This window comes from Microtus pennsylvanicus, chromosome 7, assembly GCF_037038515.1.
Source record: "Microtus pennsylvanicus isolate mMicPen1 chromosome 7, mMicPen1.hap1, whole genome shotgun sequence".
Taxonomy (NCBI): Eukaryota; Metazoa; Chordata; class Mammalia; order Rodentia; family Cricetidae; genus Microtus; species Microtus pennsylvanicus.
In genome coordinates this window covers 66761648-66784204 of record NC_134585.1, presented here as the reverse complement: position 1 = coordinate 66784204, position 22557 = coordinate 66761648, and the positions used below count along the sequence as shown (strand labels likewise).

At 39.0% G+C, this 22557-nt stretch overlaps 2 protein-coding genes across 2 annotated transcripts in view; one reads left to right on the top strand and one right to left on the bottom strand.

Annotated features, from left to right (window-relative positions):
• Positions 1–8153: 8153 nt before the first annotated feature.
• Fpgt (fucose-1-phosphate guanylyltransferase) lies at positions 8154–16812 on the bottom strand. The gene is made up of 4 exons (XM_075981031.1): positions 16715–16812; positions 14770–14937; positions 13501–13593; positions 8154–10960 (listed from the first exon to the last, which is right to left on the bottom strand). Exons 1-4 carry the CDS (start codon positions 16770–16772, stop codon positions 9507–9509), a joined length of 1773 nt encoding a protein of 590 aa, XP_075837146.1. The 5' UTR covers positions 16773–16812; the 3' UTR covers positions 8154–9506.
• A 79-nt stretch (positions 16813–16891) lies between these two features.
• The window catches only part of Lrriq3 (leucine rich repeats and IQ motif containing 3), a 94941-nt gene continuing 89275 nt past the window's right edge, over positions 16892–22557 (top strand). Inside the window, exon 1 of the mRNA XM_075981027.1 lies at positions 16892–17066. The gene's annotated coding sequence lies outside the window, so the exon portion shown is untranslated. The remainder of the gene's footprint in view (positions 17067–22557) is intronic.

Sequence of the window (22557 nt, the reverse complement as noted above, 5' to 3'; positions counted from 1 at the left end):
TTTTCCTTTGGCTTCCAAACACACATGTACATGAACATGAACATATATGAACACTAGCACGTAAGTACAAAACCTTGTGAGTCAAAAACAGAAAGCCACCCTGCTTTAGCAGGATACACCCATGAACTACCGCAGTGAGGAAACTGCATTTTGTTTCAAATCCCATGTGTAATTTCAGCCTGAAAAAGAAAAAAAAAACATGCATTCTCCAAAACTGTTTGCCCAACTTAATAAGAATGGCTGTTCCTTTAAGTGTTATTATACATGTGAAATTTTAGAGGCTAAAGAAAAATATTTTAATATTATCTTTTATTTTTAATTATGGAATATTTTAATAAACATTAAGAATTCTAGTTGAAAATTAAAGTCTCATCTTTCTCAAATACCTTATTTAATATTCTGAATATTTCAGGGACTAATAAAAATAATTATATTGATTTTACTGTAATTCACACATACATGTGAAATCAAGGCTCAGTGTAAAATACAGTCAGCGTTGAACACCTGTTATTCCTGGTTCCTTTTGTCAACGAACTTCTTATCAGTCTGTGCCACGATGATGGTATATTTTGTGTGCTTCTCAGAATAAATAATGTAAAGAGATCATTCAAATGCATATTCAGTGGGAAGCCATCTGGCTTTGTGTGAATTTATGAATATTTTAGCTTTTTCAGCTAGGCAAAGTAAAATCCGGCAATAGGGACTATCATGTAGATTTGTGACAGCATTATGAAATATTGCATCTCTAAGTCAGTGATTGACACGTTTACTGAAGTATGGCTTCTCTCTCTGTTATTGCAAACTGAGTCCACCACAATGTGAATGATATTACATGATTATTATGAGTCATCACTGCTCATCGTGTATTCTCAGGACAGGCGTGTTAAAAATAATAGCTCCACACAGCACTGTGTCTTGGAGCTGGACTGGGTTTGTAAGTTGTGGTCTACACTGTGACACGACACCCAGATCCTTCCATAGAAAAAACGACCTTAGTTCCTGCGGTGCCGTTGGAAGTGGAGCTTCAGCTGTGAGTCCCATCCAAGTAGCCTCAGCCACATAAAACCCCTTGCCCAGGGTCCTTCCCCATGTGCTTTATGGGGAATATGCTGTATGGGTCATGACCTCTGTGGGTTAGCCTTGAGGTAGAGTTCCCCATCATAAGCCAGTCAAGACTGTCGATCCAACTCTACTTTTACCATGGGCAATCCTACTCAGTGTCTTGTGTGATGTTCATTCTGAGGGCATTCCTGAAGAACTGCATTGTATTCTAACATTTAGAAAAATATCTCAGATACTACTTTACAGGAATTCTTCATGGTAGCAACAGAAAAATTACTAGCACAGCCCACCTTACTCAACCACAGTTCTACTGAACTCCCTCTGAGCTTAGCTGTCCTCGCTGATCACAGCAGCCTGTATTGTGGGTAACAGAATGTGTTTGTCTTAACTGGATGCCTCTTCTCTAATATTCTCTTCAGGGGACTGCTCGGTAGGACAGACTACTGATTCTTTCCCAAGGTCATTAGTCATTCCCTTTAAGTTTCTTTGGGTAGATTCCCCATTATGATCTTTACCTGGTATCACAGAAAGGCAGTAACAATTCCCTGTGTTTGGATTTCTATATCCACAATAACTTTAAGGTATTTGCTTTCATATCTATGTGCTGCTGTTTTCCATGTTGCAGTTTATAGGAATCAATGTATAAGTCAATATTAAAATATAATTTTGTGAAGTGTGAACATGCGTCACAATTGTTTTTCATTTATTCCAAAGGATTCCACTTATTCCCACTAATTCTTTACAAGCAGGCTGAAGAAAAAATTTTATATTGTCCTAGATTTTCAAGGAAAAATCCATAGTATTTCAATAATGTTGTCTAAGAGCAAAGTTTGTTAAATTCTAGGACAACATTTTTTTCCTTTTGAGTCTCCCTATATATTTTTGTCTGGCCTGGAATTTTCTATGTAAACCAGGACGGCTACGAAGTCCAAGAGATCTGCCTCCCAATTAATGCAATTAAGGGTGTGTACCACCATGCCTGACTCCTGAAATAGCTATAATACAAGAAATATTTAAGCAGAGGAAAATTGACCAAAGGACAATTTACCAATACTTTCCCTAAGATATTCTTGTTTTATATAAGAAATAGAAATATATGATGACTATAGGCAAGAAGAATATATTTGGACTTATGGCTCCAAAGGGTTTAGAGTCCGTCATGACAAGGAAATGTGGTAAAAAGCAGAAAGTATGGTGACAAAGTAGGAAGCAGAGGGCTCACATCTTGAACCAGAAAGCTTGAAGCAGGGAGAACAAACTGCAGATGCTGTCTGTGTTTAACTGCCTCAAAGCCTCCAGTGACATATTTCCTCCAACAAGGCTATGCTTCCGTCTAAATCTCCCCCATACAACACCACCAAGTGGGGCTCAGTGTTCAAACACACGAGTCTATGGGAAGGTTCTCTTCAGGCCATCACAGGGGCTAATTACTGGCTCAATGCTGGAGAGCGAATAGGAGTTCAAGTCATCGATCCCAGGGATGTTAGTGTAAGGTGTGCACAAAAATAATTGCTGAAGAGCTGAGAGGGCATTTTTTATTATTTAATTGGAAAATACCATTGATTTGTGAGACTGTGAAATTAGTCCAGTAGTGTGGGAAAGGAAGAGTACCTAGGAGGTAGAGATGGTGTCCTCATTTATAAGAATTACATGTAAAAAAGAAATTGTCAAATTCAGTCAAACATTATTGTTAAGTTATGATGCTTTTGGAGAAATATCCATTAAAATGCAAATTAGAGGATAATTTTGGGAGCTATGTGATATATTTGTAGGGCAATTTCATAAGTTTTAGCATCTCTGATGTCCGTGGTACACTGTAATATTTGGTATTTGGCACACTGTGGCCCTATGGTATTTTTTAACCAGGGAAGCTGATGATAAAATGTCTCAAACTCAGTTGATGAAAGTAAGATTTCATAGTTCTCATTGTCTAAGACATTTCTCCTTATGATACTACTCAGAGGATCCATTTAATTCAGCATAAGATCTTTCTATCACCACAGAGATTATCATCCTTCATTACACAGAGTCAGTAATAGAGAAAGAGTTTACATTACTGATGGGACCAGTCAAATGGGGACCACAGGAGCCCATCTTTGCACTAGTCTGCTAGGTTAAATACATCATCTAGGCATAGGAAACAAACTTAAGGAAAGGGAACCCTGGTAATGAAAAGTCCTTTGGTTCAGTTGAGTTAGCCCTTCAAGTTTTGATAGTTTTGATATGATAACAAGCCTAAAGCAGTGGTTCTTGACCTTCTTAATGCTGGGCCCTTAATATGTTTCCTCCTGTTGTGGAGGCCACAGCCATAAACTTATGCTGTTGCTTTTTCATGACTGTAACTTTTCTACTACTGTGAATTGTATTGTAAATATCTGATTATTGAATATCTGATATGTGACCATCAAAGGGGTCATGACCCACAGGTTTAGAACCACTGGCCTAAAGGATTATGAGAGAGCAGGACAGGGGGATCTATTCGTATCAGAACAATTTAGGTGTTCATGCTTACATAAAAGGATCAGCCAAGAGAAGAGAGAGAAATTTTCAGGGAAAAAAGTTTGGATTACAGTAAAATAGCCAGCGAATATACTCTCTTCATAATGAGCATGTTGAGGGATTCCCAAGAACATAACGCTGGGTCATAGGTTTTTCTCTAATGCCACTTTGCTCTGTGGCTTGAATTATTCTAAGCAATTTGCCTAATATGCAATCTGTGTAAAGATGGTTTATTTTCTTAAGGAAATGGGATATGACAACGAAAGTTTCAGACTCACACATACTCAACAATAGACAGGAGAGTTACAAAACTGATAGAACCATTTGCCAAGTCCCTTAAGACACAGTGCATTAGACAGAAAAGTGTGTTTGTAGTCATGTTCTGCGGAAGATACGTGCTGCAAGAATTTCACAGACATTTGGGAGATCTTGACATCCATGTAATTTAGCTTAGTCTAAGGCAATATTTCTTGGTATGGGGAAGTCCTTCTGTCTATGTGTTGCTTTTATTGGTTAATGAATAAATCTGTTTTGGCCAGTCACTTAGCAGAATAGAGCTAGGTGGGAAAACTAAACTGAATGCTGGGAGAAAGAAGGCAGAGTCAGGAAGAGACAGGTAGCTGCCACCAGAGACAGATGCGCTGAAACTTTGCCAGTAGAGTACAACCTCATGGTGATGCACAGATTAATGGAGATGGGTTAGTTTAGGGCCTAAGAGCAAGCTAGAAATAGACAGATAATGCTACTGGCCAAATTGCAAACAATATGGTTTCTGTGTGATTATTTCGGGTCCGGGGAGCCAGGAATGAACCAGCAGTCTTCCGACAACAGTTTCTTGTATCTAACAGCAATCCAGCTAACCTAAAATTCCAGTCTACAAATAGAAAAGATAATGTGCACAGGAAAGACATTTTTCACTATTATCAGGCACAAGTGCACAGGGAATAAACATAATATTAAAGATAGGTATGATTGTAATTCTTTAAAGTCAGTCTTGGACAGAGAAAAGTGAAAATTAAAGGCAGATTGAATCAGCAAAGTTGAAGTCCTTTTCTTTTCAGTGTCCAAGACAACTCAATAACAATCTTCTACATTCATTTGTAATAACTTTACAAAAGAGATGTGAAGTTTAGAAAGGTAAAGAGTCATAAAAGTTTAAGTTTTCAAAGAAAATGCCAGATCCAGCAATACTTTTGAGTATATACCCAAAGGATGCTTAATCATACCATAAGGACATGCAATCAACTATATTCATAGCAGCATTGTTTGTCATAGCCAGAACTTCGAAACAACCTAAATGCCCCTTGACTGCAGAATAGATAAGGAAAATGTGTACATTTACACACTAGAGTACTACACAGTGAAAAAAAGTAATGAAATCTTCAAATTTGTGGGCCTAGTAAACATTTTATTGAGTGAGGTAACCCAGAACCAGAAAGACAAATATCATATGTACTCACTTATAAGTGTCTTTTAGACATAAACCAAAGATAAACCAGCCTGCAATTCACAATCCAGAGAACCCAGATAACAAAAAGGACCTTAAGAGAGACGTACATGGATCTAATCGGCAAAGGAAGTAGAAAAAGACAAGATCTCCTGAAAATTGGGAGCACAGGGATGATGGGAGAGGGTAAGGGGGGGAGAGGAAAGGAGGGGAGTGGAGAAAAAATATACCTCAATAAAAACAATTTAAAAATATCTAAAACGATATTTTAAGGTTAGTTCTAAAAGTTATGATAGAAAGTGATTTAGGTACAAAATTTTATACTCACCAAAATAGGATTGATAGTAGAGTACTTTCTCAGAAATTGCCAAATTCAAATGGTCTGGATATTGTTAAAGTTTTGCTTTCTTGATAATTATTCTTACTTGTATATAGTTTTATTGTGTTAGAATTAAAACCTTTTCATTTTATTTAGGCAAAGGGGAGGATGTTGTGGGATATTTGACCACACTATGTGAAGATGTGTCTCTGTCTTTTCTTGATTGCCTAAGGTACCTTCTGATTGGTTTAATGAAGAGATGAATGGCCAATAGCTGGGCAGGAAAGGGTAGGATGGAGTCTGTGGGAGAGAGGGGAAGCCAGGGGAAGAATTGAAGAGTCGGGATTAACCAGAACAAGAGGAAGTCAGATGTATGGTATCGAGGAGAGGTAAGGAGCCACGTGGCAGAACATGAATTAATATAAACCAGTTAATTTAAATGTTAAGAGCTGGTTGGGAAGAAGACAGAGGTAAAGCTTTCATACTTAAGAAGAAGTCTCCATGTCATTATTCAGGATCTGGTTGTCTAAAGAAGGAGCCACTTAAAATATTTCTTTTGTTGAACCCATGGCATAAATTTTGGTGCATTTGGGCATCAGCTGTAACAAGAGAGAAAAATGTCACTAAAGTTCTGCTTTTCTTCCTCTTTATCCACAAGAAAGCTTTTGCTAATAGCTCTTCTTTGGACTAGATTTTTAGGTATTTAGAAGTTCAACCGATGATAACCAATTATATAGATTTCTTCTTAAAATTTAATGAAATTGATTTTAGGAATATGCAATTAGAAAAACTAGAAGTTATGACTTTGTCAGTAAGGCAGCATATTGGTATTTTTGCATTTATACCACTATAAAACATAAACATATTTTTATATTTTCTCGGGATTTAGGTTTTATTACAACTACTTTGAAACCCTTCTGAAAACAGTGTATTTGTGGCTGAATTTACTTTCTCAAACCCCAAGGCGACAAGCAATAGGAAGAAAACCAATCATGTAAAACTTCATTGAGCTGTACAGCAAATGACATGAAAGTTGAGTTCAACAGAGCTGTTTTCAAAGATTTTGACTCAAGATTTAAATGCTTCAATTCTTTGCCAGGCAAGGGAATGGTAAACTAAAACAGACCAAAACCACCCAAACACTCTACCGAAGAGTGGATGCTATTGAATTAAAAGAGTTATGTACACTGACTCACTCACAGGCTGTTTGTTGCAGTCAAGAATTTGAAAGCTCTGAAGGAGTCTGGAGAGTTAATAAGTAGATCAGAAACACAGTGTGTGAAAACGCCTGAAGAGCGGAGACGCTGGGCTGTGTTCCAGTGGATGGTCCCACACCATGCACACGTGGGCAGCACACACTGGACTTAGTGGGATACTATTCTTTTTAAAGACATAAACGTAGATTGCTTCAGAACTGCACTAGAGCACAGCTGAAGGATAATCACAGCACAGATGGCCAAGTAGACACCAGCAGACGACTGCAATAGGAAAGGTGGTTTGATTGGTCAAATTCATGCTGGATGACATAGACATCCGTGCATCCAGAGTCTTCAAGATCATAATCCACTGACCCAAACAGCCCGGAAGGAAACACTGTTAGACACTGCATATGCAGGCTGCCTTCTGACCGACATCTTCAGGTATGGGTGTCAATGCTGCAGTACAAGGAGATGGTGCTGGTGCTAGTTATTTCTCTTAAGTTTTCTCTCATGGCTCTAATTTTTCAAATTATCAATGCAGTGAGGAATCTGAAAATTTTTAGTATTCCTTTATGCTAAATTCTGCTCTGGCACAAAATGGTAGTCAGCCAAACTACAGCCAAATTGACAACTCTGAGCCATGTGCTAAGTTTGATCTATTTTTGATCATGTAGATAAAAGATAACTTTGCCAGAAGCAGATCTGGTGTTTTTCAACCAAACTGTAGTAACTCGTCTTTATTACACAGAAGCATGAAATCAGAAATTTTCATGTACATAGACCAAGGTGAGGAACAACAGTATGTTTCCTAGTTTTGCTGTCATGTTGATCAGCAGGAAGAAGAAGCGTTAACTGGTCAAGGTTCTGAGAATAAAAGAATGAGTGCTCAAGTCGAAGTCTAAATGGCATATTTAATTCAACCCCTTCCCACCAAGGTTCAGGCAGCATCGTGGAAGAGGCAGCAAGAACAGAGGGATGGGGAAGAAATGCCATCTTCTGGTCCTGAAATGGCGGTTACTGTCACGAGTTCACAGTGTTTTGGGATTTCCTGCACAAGATCAAGCCAGACAAAAATCAGCAGAGGAGGTAGATAGTCTCCAGGAACCATACCTTTCCAGGGAGCAATTTAAAGTTGCTATCTTCTAGAGGAGGGAGAATTGTTCTTTTGGGAGGATGTGACTACTGATAGATGCACAATGTCCCAGTGGATGGCCCCACGTTCCTTTATACATGGGGAGCACTCACTGGACTTAATAGGTTATTAAAACAAAGGATACATGAAGTTGGGAGGGACACAGGTTGAGGGATGAAGGATAGTTATGATTTAGTTTGTAGTGTACATGTAAAACATTCTCAAGAATAGAGGAAAATCTAAACTGCAGCCTGACCAATACCTTTGAAGTCACAGTGGCTGGTGCTTGGGGACAGATGTTTATCAACAAATATGAATTGATTTCTTAGTGCTTTAGTAGACGCTGGCCTTGACTCTAAAATGCAGAAATGTATTGATTATATTGCTATATTATGTTATTTGTTCCTTTCTGTATATATGCGCAGTGAAATGATAAAATTCTATGTCCAAATGTACCTACAAGAGATCCATAATAAGTACAAAAATTTCAAGTAATGAAAGGATCAATGGTCTTCTTTATTTATGATTTTTTCTTAGAACATGAAATTATGAATTATCCTTGACAGAACTTCCAGTAAAATTAGTATGACCATTTAATAGCATTCAACAACTATTGAAATCTCTGTAAGCAAATCAATAATTATCAAACAATATCACACATATTTTACCCCCGGAAACCTCAAAAAAAAAGAAATACAAATTCATTTAAATATAATAGAGGGTTTTAACAGATCTAGTTTGTCATCTATTTATGAAAATTCATATATAAATAAAATTGTCACAGCAGTTAGTAGTTTTCTTAAGGTAATTTAAACACAAGTATGATAAGTCTTACTCCTATTCAACCTCAACCTAAAGATATTTCACACATGTGTTTATTTTAAAACAGGTGCACATAACCTGGAATTCCACCAGTTTCATTTTCCTGGAATTGCTTATGATCTAGGTATTAATCTCAGATTCCCTATTCTAATTTCCTCCGCTGAGCCAACTGTTTCTTCTCAGCATCACTATCAGTGTGCACAGAAAACTATGTAAAGCACAATATCCCTTGTCAAGCCAAGAGAACTTTGGAAGGGTTAGGAATGGATTAATTAAGTAATGTTCATGGTGAGGTGAGCAAGGCTCTCAACTATTCTTACAACCTCTGAGCAAACAACTGAGTTATGTCTGCATATATTTTTTCAATGCAATGGAACAGTTTGAGAACGGCCCTTCTAGTCTCTATGGGCACTGTATGTGGTGCACACACATACACGCAGGTAACAGACTAGTGCACATAACAGAAAAACAAAACAAAAACTCAAAAGGAGAAATAACAAAAAGGACAATAGTCTTTAAAACTTTAACAGGGTGTTTTTGTTAGGTACAGTCTCGTGACAAATAACAGTCATCAATGTCACCTAGAGCTTCATTGGTCCACGTTTCCAAAGATAGAAAAAGTCTAAAACTGTTTAGGTAATCATCCTCTAAAACAGGAGTCTTTATAATGTGAGTGAAACAGTATCCCACAAACTGATCTTTACCAAAAATAAAGCTATAATAGTGTAAAACATAAAATTTATTTAAATATATAAAACAGCATCACTTTCCTGAATTCTGAAATGTTTTTTAAACAGAAGTGGCTATCAAAACCTTTGTCAATAATGCTTTAGCAGTTATAGTAATATAAATTATGTTGCTTTACTGAAACATGGCAAAATCAGGTAAGGAAAAAGAAAGGAAGGAAGGAAGGAAGGAAGGAAGGAAGGAAAGAAGGAAGGAAGGAAAGAAGGAAGGAAGGAAGGTTAGAGGTCTATAGAAAATGCCTGCATTTGCAATCCTGTTTACAGGAAAAATACATCGTATTTAGGATTTCCCCGAATCAGACTGTCTTTTATTTGCACTAATTTCTAGAAAGATTTGCTCCCTGTAAGCCAGCATGTCCCGGACATCTTTGCAGAGCAGCATTTCCTGGATGGACAGCAGCTTGAAGCTGCGCAGGATGAAAGGCGAGCGGCTCTGTACAGCACGTAACATCCCGATGGATGCGGCAACCGATTCACTTAGAGAGGAGCAGACAGGGAAGATCCGAGCAGTCCACAGGCTCAGGTGTGTCTGACTTCCGGAAAAGAGTTCCTCTGTAGCGTCAAGGTTCCAAATATCTAAGCAGGACATAAAGCAGACTCCGAAGAACTGAAGAGTCTTTATATCTGATATGGTTTTAACACTTTTTTTCAAGTTGTCTTGCATGCCAAACACCATGGTTGAATACTCTACGTGTCCACTCATCTCCACACTTAAAGAACAAAGGAAAGAATATGGCGGCAGGACAGTGTTTGCTATGATGGAGCCGCTAATAATGCAGTTTTCCCCGATGGAAACCTCAGGTCCCAGCCTGGAATACTCTACAACTGACCCAGGGGCCACATGGCATCCTGAGTCCAGTACACTGTGAATGACACAGGGTGTCTCATGGGAGCATTCAGGGGCATTTGAAAAGATACTGAAAGCTACGGATTGCAAGCCCAGCTCTGACCTTAATGTACTATCAGAAGTGAAATGAAGCAGATATTCTTCCGTTGTTCCAATGTGATAAAATTTGGAGTTATTAAGAACAACAACATTCAGTGGTGTTCCCTTGAGGAGGTGGAATATTTTCTGCCTCATGTCCAACAACTGGGACTCTTCTTTAGTGACATGTGCCGTGTTCCTGGTGTACTCTGCAGTCGCTCCAGGTCCCAGTGCCTGCAGGAAGTCACCATAGGCATCTATTTCACACTTGAGTGGGCCTACACTTTCATAAAAATCAAGTAGCTTTTTGGCTGATTCATGATCCATGTAAAATAGGCTATCTGTGTAGACATACTCAGAGTGCAATGGAAGACAGGCAGTGTCGCCCCCAGCCAAGTCCTGTTGACCAACGCTTCCTTGTCTATGCACAGCGTTAAAGTGGTACATGTCTTCAATGTTGGGTTTATGGAGGAAACGGTGACACTGTCTGTACTCGAGATCACCATGTTGTGAGGAACTGGCAGAGTCCAAGACAAATACTCCATGTGTGGTGCCAACAGCCAGACTAGACGGATGGGCTAAGGCAGTAAAGCCAGGCCTGTCAAACGCAATGGACTCTGAGTCCCCAATACTGTACAGCTCAATATCATCGGCACAGGTGACCAAAACTCCAGGCTTCATGCGTGCGGGAAAATCCACGTACATGGCTAGTTTCAGCTCTAACATCTGATAAACGGGCTCACCAACTGGCAAAGCTGTGAAGATTTTTCCTAAAGCACTTGCATTGGGAAGACGTTGACTGTAACCACCTATAAAAATTGTAAAGGATTTAAAAATATGTTAAGAGATTTTCAAAATCTGGTGGCACCAGTTATAGCATAAAATACATCTGAAGATATCTAATACTAAGTATCTAATCAAAATTAAGGATAGAATTGGGAAATCTAGACTTTAAAGCCATCAAAGAGTGTTTTTCATAAGGCAATTTGATGTAATGCAATTCTAGAGACTCTAGGTCAGGACACACAGAACCAGGCTAGTGTAGGGTTAAGCCAGCCCCTTTAGGGGGCGGGTTTGCCTCGGGCGAATGCGTATGGAGGACAATGTCCCCTCTCCCAACAGAGTTTGCCCACAGGGTTAGGGACATCTTTTAGTGGTTGGTTTAGGGTTGAGGGGATGGGGAGTTATTGTATGGAATTAGGGGTATATTCAGAAAAAAAGGGGGATTAACTGGTTTGATGGGATGATTGGTATTTGTGACTTACTGTTTTTAGAAAATTATATTGGTACTGTTTCTTGTATATTGATATATTGAATATTGAATGTGAGTGTTCCTACCTCTATTTTTGCATAAGAGTATGCTTATATTGTATGGATACATCTATCATATTACAATGTACATTTCTACCTCTGATACTATTTATGTAATAACATTGTTTACATTTGATATGTAATGACACTGTTTACAGGTGAAGATCATTGTCTTTATATATTGCACAGTTGTTTATTCTCTTAGTTTTCAAATTAGATAGGTATTGAGAATTATATGTTTGTCATATTTATTTTTAGGTTAATCAGGTCTTTTAGATACATAGAGATTATATTTAGTATAGATAGTATAATCTTCAGCCTCTTTGAAGAGCTGTAGAAAATGGCCTGTAATCTAACCTAGAATTCTGTGCCTATAAGACACAATTACTCCTGGCAATGCCACTCTACTCCCGAGAGAACGTTGAGCACCAAAGACACTCCACTGGGAGCTTGTCTTCTTTGCAGAACTGGCCTTTGGGTTAAGAAAAGCCCATACCTCAACTACTGACTAAGATATGAAACAGGATTGTCTTATCTTGCCAAGACAGGGTAGGATAATTCTAAGAAAGTTCCTTGCATTTGATAATGGTATGTCAGTTATGTTAGGCCTTAGCCAAAGTTAGTTGACTCAACATTGCAAACGAGACGTTGGGTGATTGCCCAGGTAGTCAGTTGTCTCTGTCATTTGTTGCACATTTTGGATATCTCTCATTTGTTAAGTAATATTTATTCCCTTCTCAGATCTTTGATGGAGTTGAAGATTATTTAATTGTAGTTACTCTCTACATTATTTAGACTCCTTGAGATAGAATGTCTAGCAAAACTTTTGTTCTCAATATTGTTCGTTATATTTATCATTAGTTATTATTGTTTATAGTTATATTTGGTTTAGTTCTGTCTTATTTAGACAAAAGGGGGAGATGTAGGGTTAAGCCAGCCCCTTTAGGGGACAGGTTTGCCTCGGGCGAATGCATAAGGATAAATCGGGTGCGAGGGAGGCAGCTCGTCCCTTTTCCTGCCTCCTGTGAAACGGCTACGCAGGAACCTCGGTTTTGTAAGTTTATTTAAACATTAAAGTTGTATATATTCTCTAATATCTGCCTTGCATTTATTTACGCTGATACAGGCTAGCGAGTATTCTCAATCAACTGCATAATAACAAAAGGACCACTTTTAAAACTTGGTCTTCCGTGAACATTTCTAACAACACGTTCCAAGCATGGTTAACGTCATGTGCTAGGGATGTACTAGAAAAAGCTGTAAAAGACTAGCGCAATTTAACAGTTGCAGAACGTACTTCTCTTGTTAAACATCCACTTCAGGACGGATTGCCTTCAACTCATGAGACATAGAAAGTAAAACTGACTTAAGAACAATTTATTTAATTTATCAGCTATTGATAGAAACTTCCTCCTGCATTTTTGACTGATTATTGATAGTCAAATGCCACAATATTTAGCAGTTCTAAATACAGAAGAAAAATGACAAAATACAGAATTAATACATAAATATATACATGAAAAATGCATAGAACATTTCAAAAGAGAAAAAACAGAATACAGAGATAAACAACAGAAGTTTCCAAGCACCAAATGTTTTATATATGTATTGAATTAAAAAACCTACCAACAAATCTGATAACATTCTTCTGTTTTTTCTCTTTTGAAATGTTCTATGCAGTCTCTTTAATAACAACCCCCCCTCAAGACTCCTGAGAAATGTCCATATTTTCAGGAGTTTTGTGAAACAATTCTCTATTTGCAAACCAAAAATGAAATGATAAAATATCCATAAAAGATGATGAACATAATCTACAATGCTAAGAAAATGTTTTGTGAAGATCAATATACTTACACATTGAAAACAGAAAACAAGAAACCCAAATGCCATGGACATTTATTTCCAAAGCAAAATACCACCACTGAATTTTCAAACAAAATAAAATATAGGGGAAATCATTTACAAGGGAGATAAAGGCCCTAAGGTGTCAGAGGCAGGAAATTCAAGGGCAAATGTAAATGAATAAGCAGTCAGTTACCAGAGTGAATCAGCAGGACTGTGAGAGACTTCCACTTATCTCCATAGAGACTTTCCAGACACTGAAGAGCACAGAATGTTGATCCTCCATTTCCTTAAAAACAATTTAAAAGGATAATTTGCCTCACATAAAACTATGAAAATTTTGCTATGATGCTATATTTAATGTTATAATTTTGAAGATGTGAATATCTTCAAAATTGTCAATATGAGGTAGACAGACTGAGAAGGCACTGACAGTAGAATAGATAAATCCCAGCAAATAAACAAACAAACAAATAATCAAGGAAGATAGCAGCTAATAATCTCAACAATAGTAATGAAAGAATTGATACATTACATAATCTATGTCCCTAGACCATGAATTCATATGCAGCTGCCAACCAGGAAACTTGCTCAGTGATGTCTTCCAAATGACACAACTCAACACGCAAGCTGGATTTTCAAAATTTAATGTTTTTAAAAACGTTAAAGAACTTGGTTTGTATAAAATATTTTAAATGATGCTAATGCACTGTCTCTCCAACTCTTCTCTACAGAAGGGACATCAGACAAGTGCTGGCCAACAGTGGCCATCAGAATAATCCCAGGGTCATAGACATGCATTCTCCTCCTGGCACCAAGAGGCTTTTGCTTTTTTTTAATCATATGAACCACAATTTTAGAAATAAATTTTATAAATCTCAAACTACTTTCAAGGGAAACACAGCAAATAAATTTCAAAGCACTTTAAGCAATAACTACAAGAAAGTAAAAGAAATGATTTGAAATTCCATCTGTACAGAATCAAAGGTAAACTATAATTTATTTATTTGCAATGATGACGTAGTTTGAATTAAATGGGGTTTAAGTACATAGTCTATGTTACTTTAAGTGACTGGACCCGGTCTGTTTGTATTCCATATTTTGGTTTAAAGAAACCAAATATATACATAAATTTCCCCATTTGTTTTCTTCATGTAAATGTCTGAAGAAACTACTGGATTGGGAAAGTTTTTGTGAGAACTTCCAATGATGTCTATTGTAATTATATTGAAGCAAAAAAAAATCTTTTAACTAATTTTCTATACGAGTTTCTCTTCAAGTCTCAGTGACTAAGAATCTTTGCTCTGATATTCACCTTGTTAAGAGGAGATAGTTTAGACTCAGATTTTAAAGTCTGTAAAGGCTGTGTATGGAGATAAACAGTTTATAAACTATAAAGCTCAGAAAACTATGCAATTACTATCTTGCTCAGAATCTGTTATAACAATGACCATAAAGTATATACCAATTTTGGTTCCTGCAGGATCAGTGAAAACATGGTACTGAACTCCAAGAGGCAATTCCTTCCTCTTCAGCTTCTCAGACAGCTGTTGCTTGTAAGCAAGTTCCTGCTTCTCATCAGCTGCTGTTAGGGCAACTACATCCCAGAATTTCCCAGGTGCCGCCGGTTTGCCTATTGGAAAAATAGCAAGATTTTTTTTTATATTATTAGAATTCTCTATTGTAAGCTTGCCTATTTCAAAAGAGGGGAGGACAAATGAATAATCATTACCAGCTTCCTAAATAAGATGATACAAAAACCAGCCAAACAATAATAAAGAAAATAGAATAATCTTTAGCCTCAGTATATATAAAGTTTCATAAATCAGAGTCCTTAATGTTCCCTGGCTGAGAAATATTAACTGTACACTCCTTCCTTATTTCTGATTAGAAATATTTTTTTTTGTTTTTGTTGCTGTATATTAACTTTTTCTTTCTTCTTTTTCTTTAATTTTTTGGGGGGTTCCTGGGGACAAAACACAGAGCTCTATGCATGTCAGGGAAATACCCCATCACTGAGCTACATTCCCAGACTCCTCTTTATTAACTTTTGAGGGTGTCTTACTAATTGACAGCCTGGCTCTGAATGCTTCCTATAACCCAGTCAGGCCTTGAACTCTGACCCTGCTGACTCAGCCTCCCAAGTAGATAGCAGTCTTGCAGCTCCATGCTCAGCTCTCATTATTTTTATTAACTTACGATGAACAACTACACTTACACAGGCCATCAGAAAACTACTCAGAACTTAGGATCAAATTTCCCAATGGGCTCATTAATTGACAAACTGCACTGGCAAACAGTGGGGCCCTCTCCTTTACCAACAAAAATATTAATAATGTTTTAACGAAGGGGCCTGAGCATGACATCATGGCACTGGCTTTGCCCTCTTCCTTCCTTCTTCTCTCTTCTTGCTAAAAACCATTAGATTACTTTACGAAAGCTAGTCACCAGTATGTGCCTGTTCTCTCATTTGGCCACTCTTTCCCCACTGAGGCTGATTACCAAGGTACAGCTGTCAAAGTGTTGAAGTCCAGCAATCATAAGCTCCCTTTTGGCTTCCCGAATTAACACCAAAATCAAAATTAAACACCTCGTTCTAACACTGGGTTTCCTCTTTGACCTTTAGAAACTGCCATTGGTCTATGGGCCATACCTGTCTCCTCTCTCTTCTAAGAGGCCCCTTGTTCTCTACCTTCAATCTTTGTCTCTTATTCCCTGCTGTTTGTCCCTCTGGGACAAATACATCTAGGTGCTGAGAACATGGTCTTAAGTTGTCTTGTGGAAGATACCTGACCTTTCATTTAACAAGTTAAAAAAGGAGGGGGCAGAGAGAAGGAAAGGGACAGAGGAATGGAGGAAAAGAGGGAGGGATTCGTTAGCTTGGATTTAATAATTCCAAACATCATGATATCCAAATATACATCCCTATATTTTAGACAGTTACAAATACCAATTTTATCAGACAGCTATTCTGAGAAGCGCAAGCACCCATCTGTTTTTCCTCTAAAGGGCAAACTTAAACTTGGAATTTTTAAAATCATAATTGCCTTCAGACTGGAGTTTAAATATAAATAGGCTGGTGAGCTATGCAGGGGACTGGGGGGAAAGAGAAAAAAACTAGGCAAAAACACTACTTCAGACTCTAAGCAAACTGACTTCTAATCAATGAGCTAAGCGGTTTTCACATGTTACATGTGTGTTCCATGCACAGCCTCACAAGCCACGTTAATAATTCTCTGGCTGCTCCATCCTGACATCCAGGATGAGGCACGCACAGAGCTGCAAAGAAGCGGAAGGCTGGCAGGACTGGCGGACAGGAAAGAGCAGAGGACAGGAAGCGGCGAGGGGGTCCGTGGGAAGAAGGCGCCCCTCGGAGCACGGGGCCAGAGAACTCCGTTCCGCCAGGGTACCTCTCATCTCCGAAAAGAGCCGCATTTTCCGCAGGGTGGCTTCGCGGAGAGACGCCATGGCCCGACTTCCGGGAACCCGCACAGTGCGCGTGCGCGCCCCGAAGACCACGCCCCGCCCTGGCCGCGTGGCGACGTCACCGCGCCCCTGGAACCTCCCACGGACTGGAAAGAGCTAGGATGTCCTGAGCGTGCGCGATCGGCGTTGCCTGGGCAACGCAGGTGGTGCCGATGGGCACCTAGCTGCGCCGGGCCGCCTGGGGCCTGCTGTGTCGGTTCCCGCCCCCCACGTCTGACAGCCGGCGGCCCGCCATCGGGCCGCCAAGGACAGTGGAACCATCCCCCAGATGCCGAGGTGACCTGCTCGCACAGAGCTGCCATTCCGGGAGGCTGGGTCGCAGAACTTCGGGCTCCCCCGCGTCCGCCCACCTCTCTCTCTGGCAGTCCTCTTGAACCCGCGCCTTCTGTCAGCATCAGGCGCTCAGTTGTCTTCACTAGCTTCTAAGTCTATGGAAGGCATAGATGAGGACACTCAATGGTGCCCGATATTGGGGAGTCAGGCTTGTTGAACACGCTTTCCTTGGACGATAACATGTATTTCTCTTGTCGAATGCCTAGTTTATAACGAGTTCTACAGGCTAATCTCCCCATTCTGACACATAGCATCTAGTAACAACATTTAAGGACGGCTTTTCAGTATCAAACCCAGAAATTCTATCATCCTCTGCTATTTGTCTTGAGAAGTTTCCCTTCATTAAAGTCTTGCTCAGAATTCTGCAAAGCAATTTCCTTTGAACTTAACTAATTTTCTAAGTAAGCTTAGTTTTTTTTTCCTTTTATTTAATGCCTTGACTTTAGCCTTTAATTCTGTATTTGAAGGCGGGACATTTGTGGGGAAAGATGACTACTTCACAGTATATTCTTTTTGAAGGAAATTTAGAAACTATAGAAAGCTAAAGGGTCTGAGAGTAACAGCAATAGAAGTCAGATTTGTGATTCTGACTTTTGAGTGAATCGGAGTAAAGGTATCAGTTCGTGGGGTGAGAATACAAGCAGACAGCCTTATTTGGAGGCTACCGAAGTGCCAACAGGAAAGATTTAGTGGAAATTTAAAAGATTATCATGGGGAATGGTGAGAAATTGCCTAGATGCTAGAAACATTCCAAAGGCAAAACCAACATCTGTCCCTAGATGGAGGATTAATGAGATGAGGAAAGCCATATATGGGGAAGCATAGTGAAGTTGTAAGAGGGTTCCTTTAATTTAATATCAGATATGTAGACCAAACATGTATGCCTATATAGTAGAAATTGCTCGTGTGTCTGTGTGCATTATGTGTGTAGCTCTGGAGATCAAATTTTTTGTGAGTTCTCAGAATACTGATGGAGTGTTTTTTTCTTTTCTTTCTTTCTTTTTTCAACTGTGGAACTCTTTTCAGAGCCAAACAGAATATTAAAGGTCAAAAGGCCTACATATTAAAGTACAACACATTATAAGTTGAAAAAAAATAGTCTTAATAGTTCGCGTAGCAATTGCTCTGGAGACACCATGACCATAGCAATGCTTATGAAGGAAACATTTAATTGGGACTGACTTACAGTTCAGAGGTTTAGTTCATTATCATGGCAGGAAGCATGGTGGCACACAGGGAGACATGGTTCTAGAAAAGGAGCTGTGTTCAAAATTTTGATCCACAGGCAGCAGAAAGAGATGCCTCACTGGGTGTGGCTAGAACATCTGAGACCTTAATCCTACCCCCAGTAACACACTTACTCCAAGAAGGCCACACCTCCTAACAGTCCACTGCTTATGAGCATATGGGGGGGGGGCATTTTCTTTCAAACCACTACAGTAACCAAATTAAAAATATCATATAGGCATCATGCCCACCTCCCCTCTCCATGCTGGACTTCTCTCTGTCCTGAGCTCCAGCAGAGCTTGTGCAGCTTGCACAAGCTGGCACAGCTGCTGTGAGTTCATGAGTGCAGCTGCCCTGTTGCATCTGGCTCTCACCTCTTTCTACTTCCCTTCCACGGTGATCCCTAAGCCTTGGGAGGAAATGGGGTAATGGAGATTATCAATATAAGACTGACAATAGTAGCTTCTCCAGTAAAGCCCTGTGACCTGTCTGACCACAGGTTCTTGGTGTCAGGTATGAGCTCCATCTAGGAAGGTGACTTAAATCTTGAAATTCAAATCAGAAAGTTGTTGATTTCCCCCGTGAAATTCTTTTCACTATTGCACCAGTAGGTGCATTTTCTAGCTCGGTTGTTAAAACTTGTACAAGTCCCACCCCTAGCAGATGAGCTATGGATAATTCATAGCTGCGGGAAGAGGGTCAGCCAGTTTTCTTTAAGGCTGTGGCTTTGATATGTCAACCATGTTCAGTCGATGACCCCCTCCCCCCACACAATGAACTTCAAGAAAAAAAGAGAGATAAATCTGTTTTAATAACTATATGACATTGTCTGAAATGCATTTTGAAATAAAAGATGGAATAATCAGTATGGTAAATAACTTGAAATAAAAGCTTTATATACAGTGATAGGAATATATAAAATTACACAGTCTATATATGCATTATTTGTTTACTGATACAGTGAAGCATAAAGTCACTTTGGATAGAAAGATAGATCCTTGATGTTGTATGTGGATGGATGATGTTTGTATAAAGCATCTTTAGAAGATATGAGTTTACAGGTTGAAAGAAAGAAAATTAAGAAAATGGCCAGTGTAGTGACGGTCTTGGAGCAAACATTGTAAAACACATGAGTGATGAAAGACTGACATCAAAACAATGCAAGGTACTCACTCAATAGGAAGATAACAGCCAACAAAAACTGGACAGAGGAGCTGAAAATTCCTCATCAAAGGACACACTCAGGTGGCAGACAAGCACAGAGAAAGATGTTCAGCATCATCTATCTGTGGGAATTGCAAACTCTAAAAGTGAGGTACCTCTGTGTAGACATCAGACTGGCTTTGATACCAATACACCAAATTATAGTAAGAATGTGGATTAATTTCTCAGCTTGTTGCTGATGGAAACAGCTGATTCCAAAGAGATCCAGTTCATCACATAAACCATACTATTGATTCAGAAAGTAAACTCGTTGATATTTATCCAAACAAATTGAAATGTAATGTGTACATGAAAACCTGTGAATGCTTGTATCAACTTCATTTGTAATCTCCCAAGCTTTAAGTCAGCTAAAATCTCTTTAACAGGTGATTGGATTGGTAAAATACACCATATCCATGAAATGTAATGTTTCTGTATACTTTAAAAGTGAGTTATATTAAATGCTGGCCATCAAAAGAGGTCTGTGGGAATAGTAGGCAGGTATTTGCCTACTGAGCCATGTTTATAGCCAAAAATGAGTTTCACTGGAAAACCTACCACTATTACTCTGCTAAACAGAAAATATTAGTGACTCATAACAACATCATTATACCATAGGTTAGGGCATCTCTCATCTCTCTTCAGGGAAACTTCTTGGTGCAGTAGATGGCAATTAACAAAAACCCACAGCTGGTTAGGTGCAGAGAAAAAGATACTCAGAACAGTACTCAGCTTTAAATGACACCCATCTTAAACCCCCTCCAAAAGCTCAGGGGTCATTGTGAAGATGGGGTGACATCAGGGTGGGAGTCATGGCTGTGGACCATTGTAATGAAACAGTGTTTTATGAACACAGCAGGGCAGTTGCTCTCACAGCATAGGAACATACGAACACTCAAACACTCAGCAATTGTGAAAGAATGCCTAAGATCTGTCAAGGACGCCCAGGTACAATTCCAGCACTGGAAAGGGAAGTGGGGGAGGGTCCCTGCTCTAGCTAAAGAGCTATTTATTGGTAATTGGTATTTCTGGGAAACACTTTTCTCTAAGCGTGCACCCTCTGTGGGCTGACCACATGCTAGTGGAAGGCCACACAAGTGCAAGTATATATGGGCAGCACAACCGCCCGTGATGAGTGCAAATAAAACAGGTACAAAGTTGGGTTGGTAGGAAAGGGGACGTGGATCAGGGAGGTATTGGGGGAGGGGGTTAATGGGATCAAAATAGAAAATTCTCACAGGGCTGATAAAAAAACAAAAAATATCAAGAGTGCTTAAAAGTGCACACTATTAAGTCAAAGGGGAATCTAAGTGGATGTATTTTATATACCCTTAACTTCTTACAATGAAAAATTTATGTCATATATACAGTTTTGGTATATTTTTATACACATATAAAATTATGACAGATATAAAGGTATGGAAACAGTTTAAAGATCTAGGTTGTTGGGAGCTTGACAGCAAGTGGATGAAAGGTTAAGGACACTGTAGATATCAGTACAGTAATACCCATATGATACAGTAATAACTACATGCTATTGCATAGTAATTGACAAGTGTGCACCCTGTTGTAAGATAAGTACTTTAGTTGTAACCTGCAGATCCTGATTCTTCACTAAAACAAATCCACACTATTTCATGATGCCAAGAATGGAGCACTTGATGTGGCGAGTCATGATGGGGAGGCTATACTTCTCAAGGTTTCTGTTGGCCTAAAGCAGAAAAAAATATCTGTCGCCAGAGGGGTGTAACAGACATTCTCTTTAGGGCAGAGTATTCTAAAGTCTCTTACACCTGCAATTATCTAACCATGTTATTAGGTACTGTCTCCTGCAAGAGGAAGCTTCTCTGATGAGGGTTGAGTGAGACACTGATTTGTGAGGATAGCAATATGCCATTAAGAGTTGTTTTCTTTTTCTCTTTTATTATTTTGTTTTGTTTTGTTTTCTGAGACAGGGTTTCTCTGTAGCTTTGGAGCCTGTCCTGGAACTAGCTCTGTAGACCAGGCTGTCCTCGAACTCACGGAGATCCATCTGCCTATGCTTCCTTAGTACTGGAATTAAAGGTGTGTTCTACCACCGCCTGGCTCATGAGTCCTTTTCCTGCTGTGTTTATTTATCAGAGTAGTAGTAGTAGCTTTTCCTCTAGGGCCCAGGGCCTACATAGTCTCTTGTTCTTTGCTTTCGTAACAGTATCAGGCATGGATTCTACCTAATAGAGGGGGCCTTAAGTAAAAATTTTAAAGTAGTTGGTTACTACCATATCATTTGAGACACTGTTGAGCCAGTGGGTATATCTTGTAGGAAGGCCACAGTTGCAGCTCACAGGGTTCAGAGCTGGGTGTGATTGCTAACTTTGCTCCTCGGGTGGCATGGATAGTGCCTTCCAGCACTGTGGTAGTTTGAATGATAATGGTTCCCATAGGCTCATAGATTTGAATAATTGGTCCCAAGATAGTGGAACATTTGGAAAAATTGGGAGATGTGACCTTGTTGGAGGATGTCAGTCATCTGGAGTGGGTTTTCACACATCATTTCTCAGTGTGCCTCCCACTGCAGATCAGGATAGAAGCTCTCAGCCATCCATTCTGCCATCAGAATCCACTGTCATACAGACTATCACTGAAGACATAAACCCAATTAAACACTTGTAGGAATAGTTGACCACACAAAAAAGATTTCATGTTTTCTGTTTGTTTTGTGTATGTACATGTGCTTTTCTTTCTTTTTGTATGTGCCTGTGTGTGTGTGTGTGTGTGTGTGTGTTTATGATTGTATGTGTGTGTGTGTGTTTTAGAGAGAAGATGAAGTTGAGGAGAGGGGTTTTGGAGGAGTTGGGAAAGGGGAAAGATATGATGAAATTATACTGTATGAAAATATTTAAAAATTAAAAATACATGATGATCATAATAAAAATAGCACACTTATTATATGACTCTCACTTTATAATTCTTTGTGGAACAGTTATTGGTTCCAAGTGAAAGTATCTAATTTTCTGCTTTGAGA

Excerpts from the sequence above, each read along its gene's own strand:
- Fpgt (XM_075981031.1), bottom strand. The coding sequence starts at position 16,772 with ATGGCGTCTCTCCGCGAAGCCACCCTGCGGAAAATGCGGCTCTTTTCG. Across the intron at positions 13,594-14,769 it reads TCCTGCAGGAACCAAAATTG|GAAATGGAGGATCAACATTC; the intron begins GTATATACTTTA and ends ATTGTTTTTAAG. Across the intron at positions 10,961-13,500 it reads AGTCCTGCTGATTCACTCTG|GTGGTTACAGTCAACGTCTT; the intron begins GTAACTGACTGC and ends CAATTTTTATAG.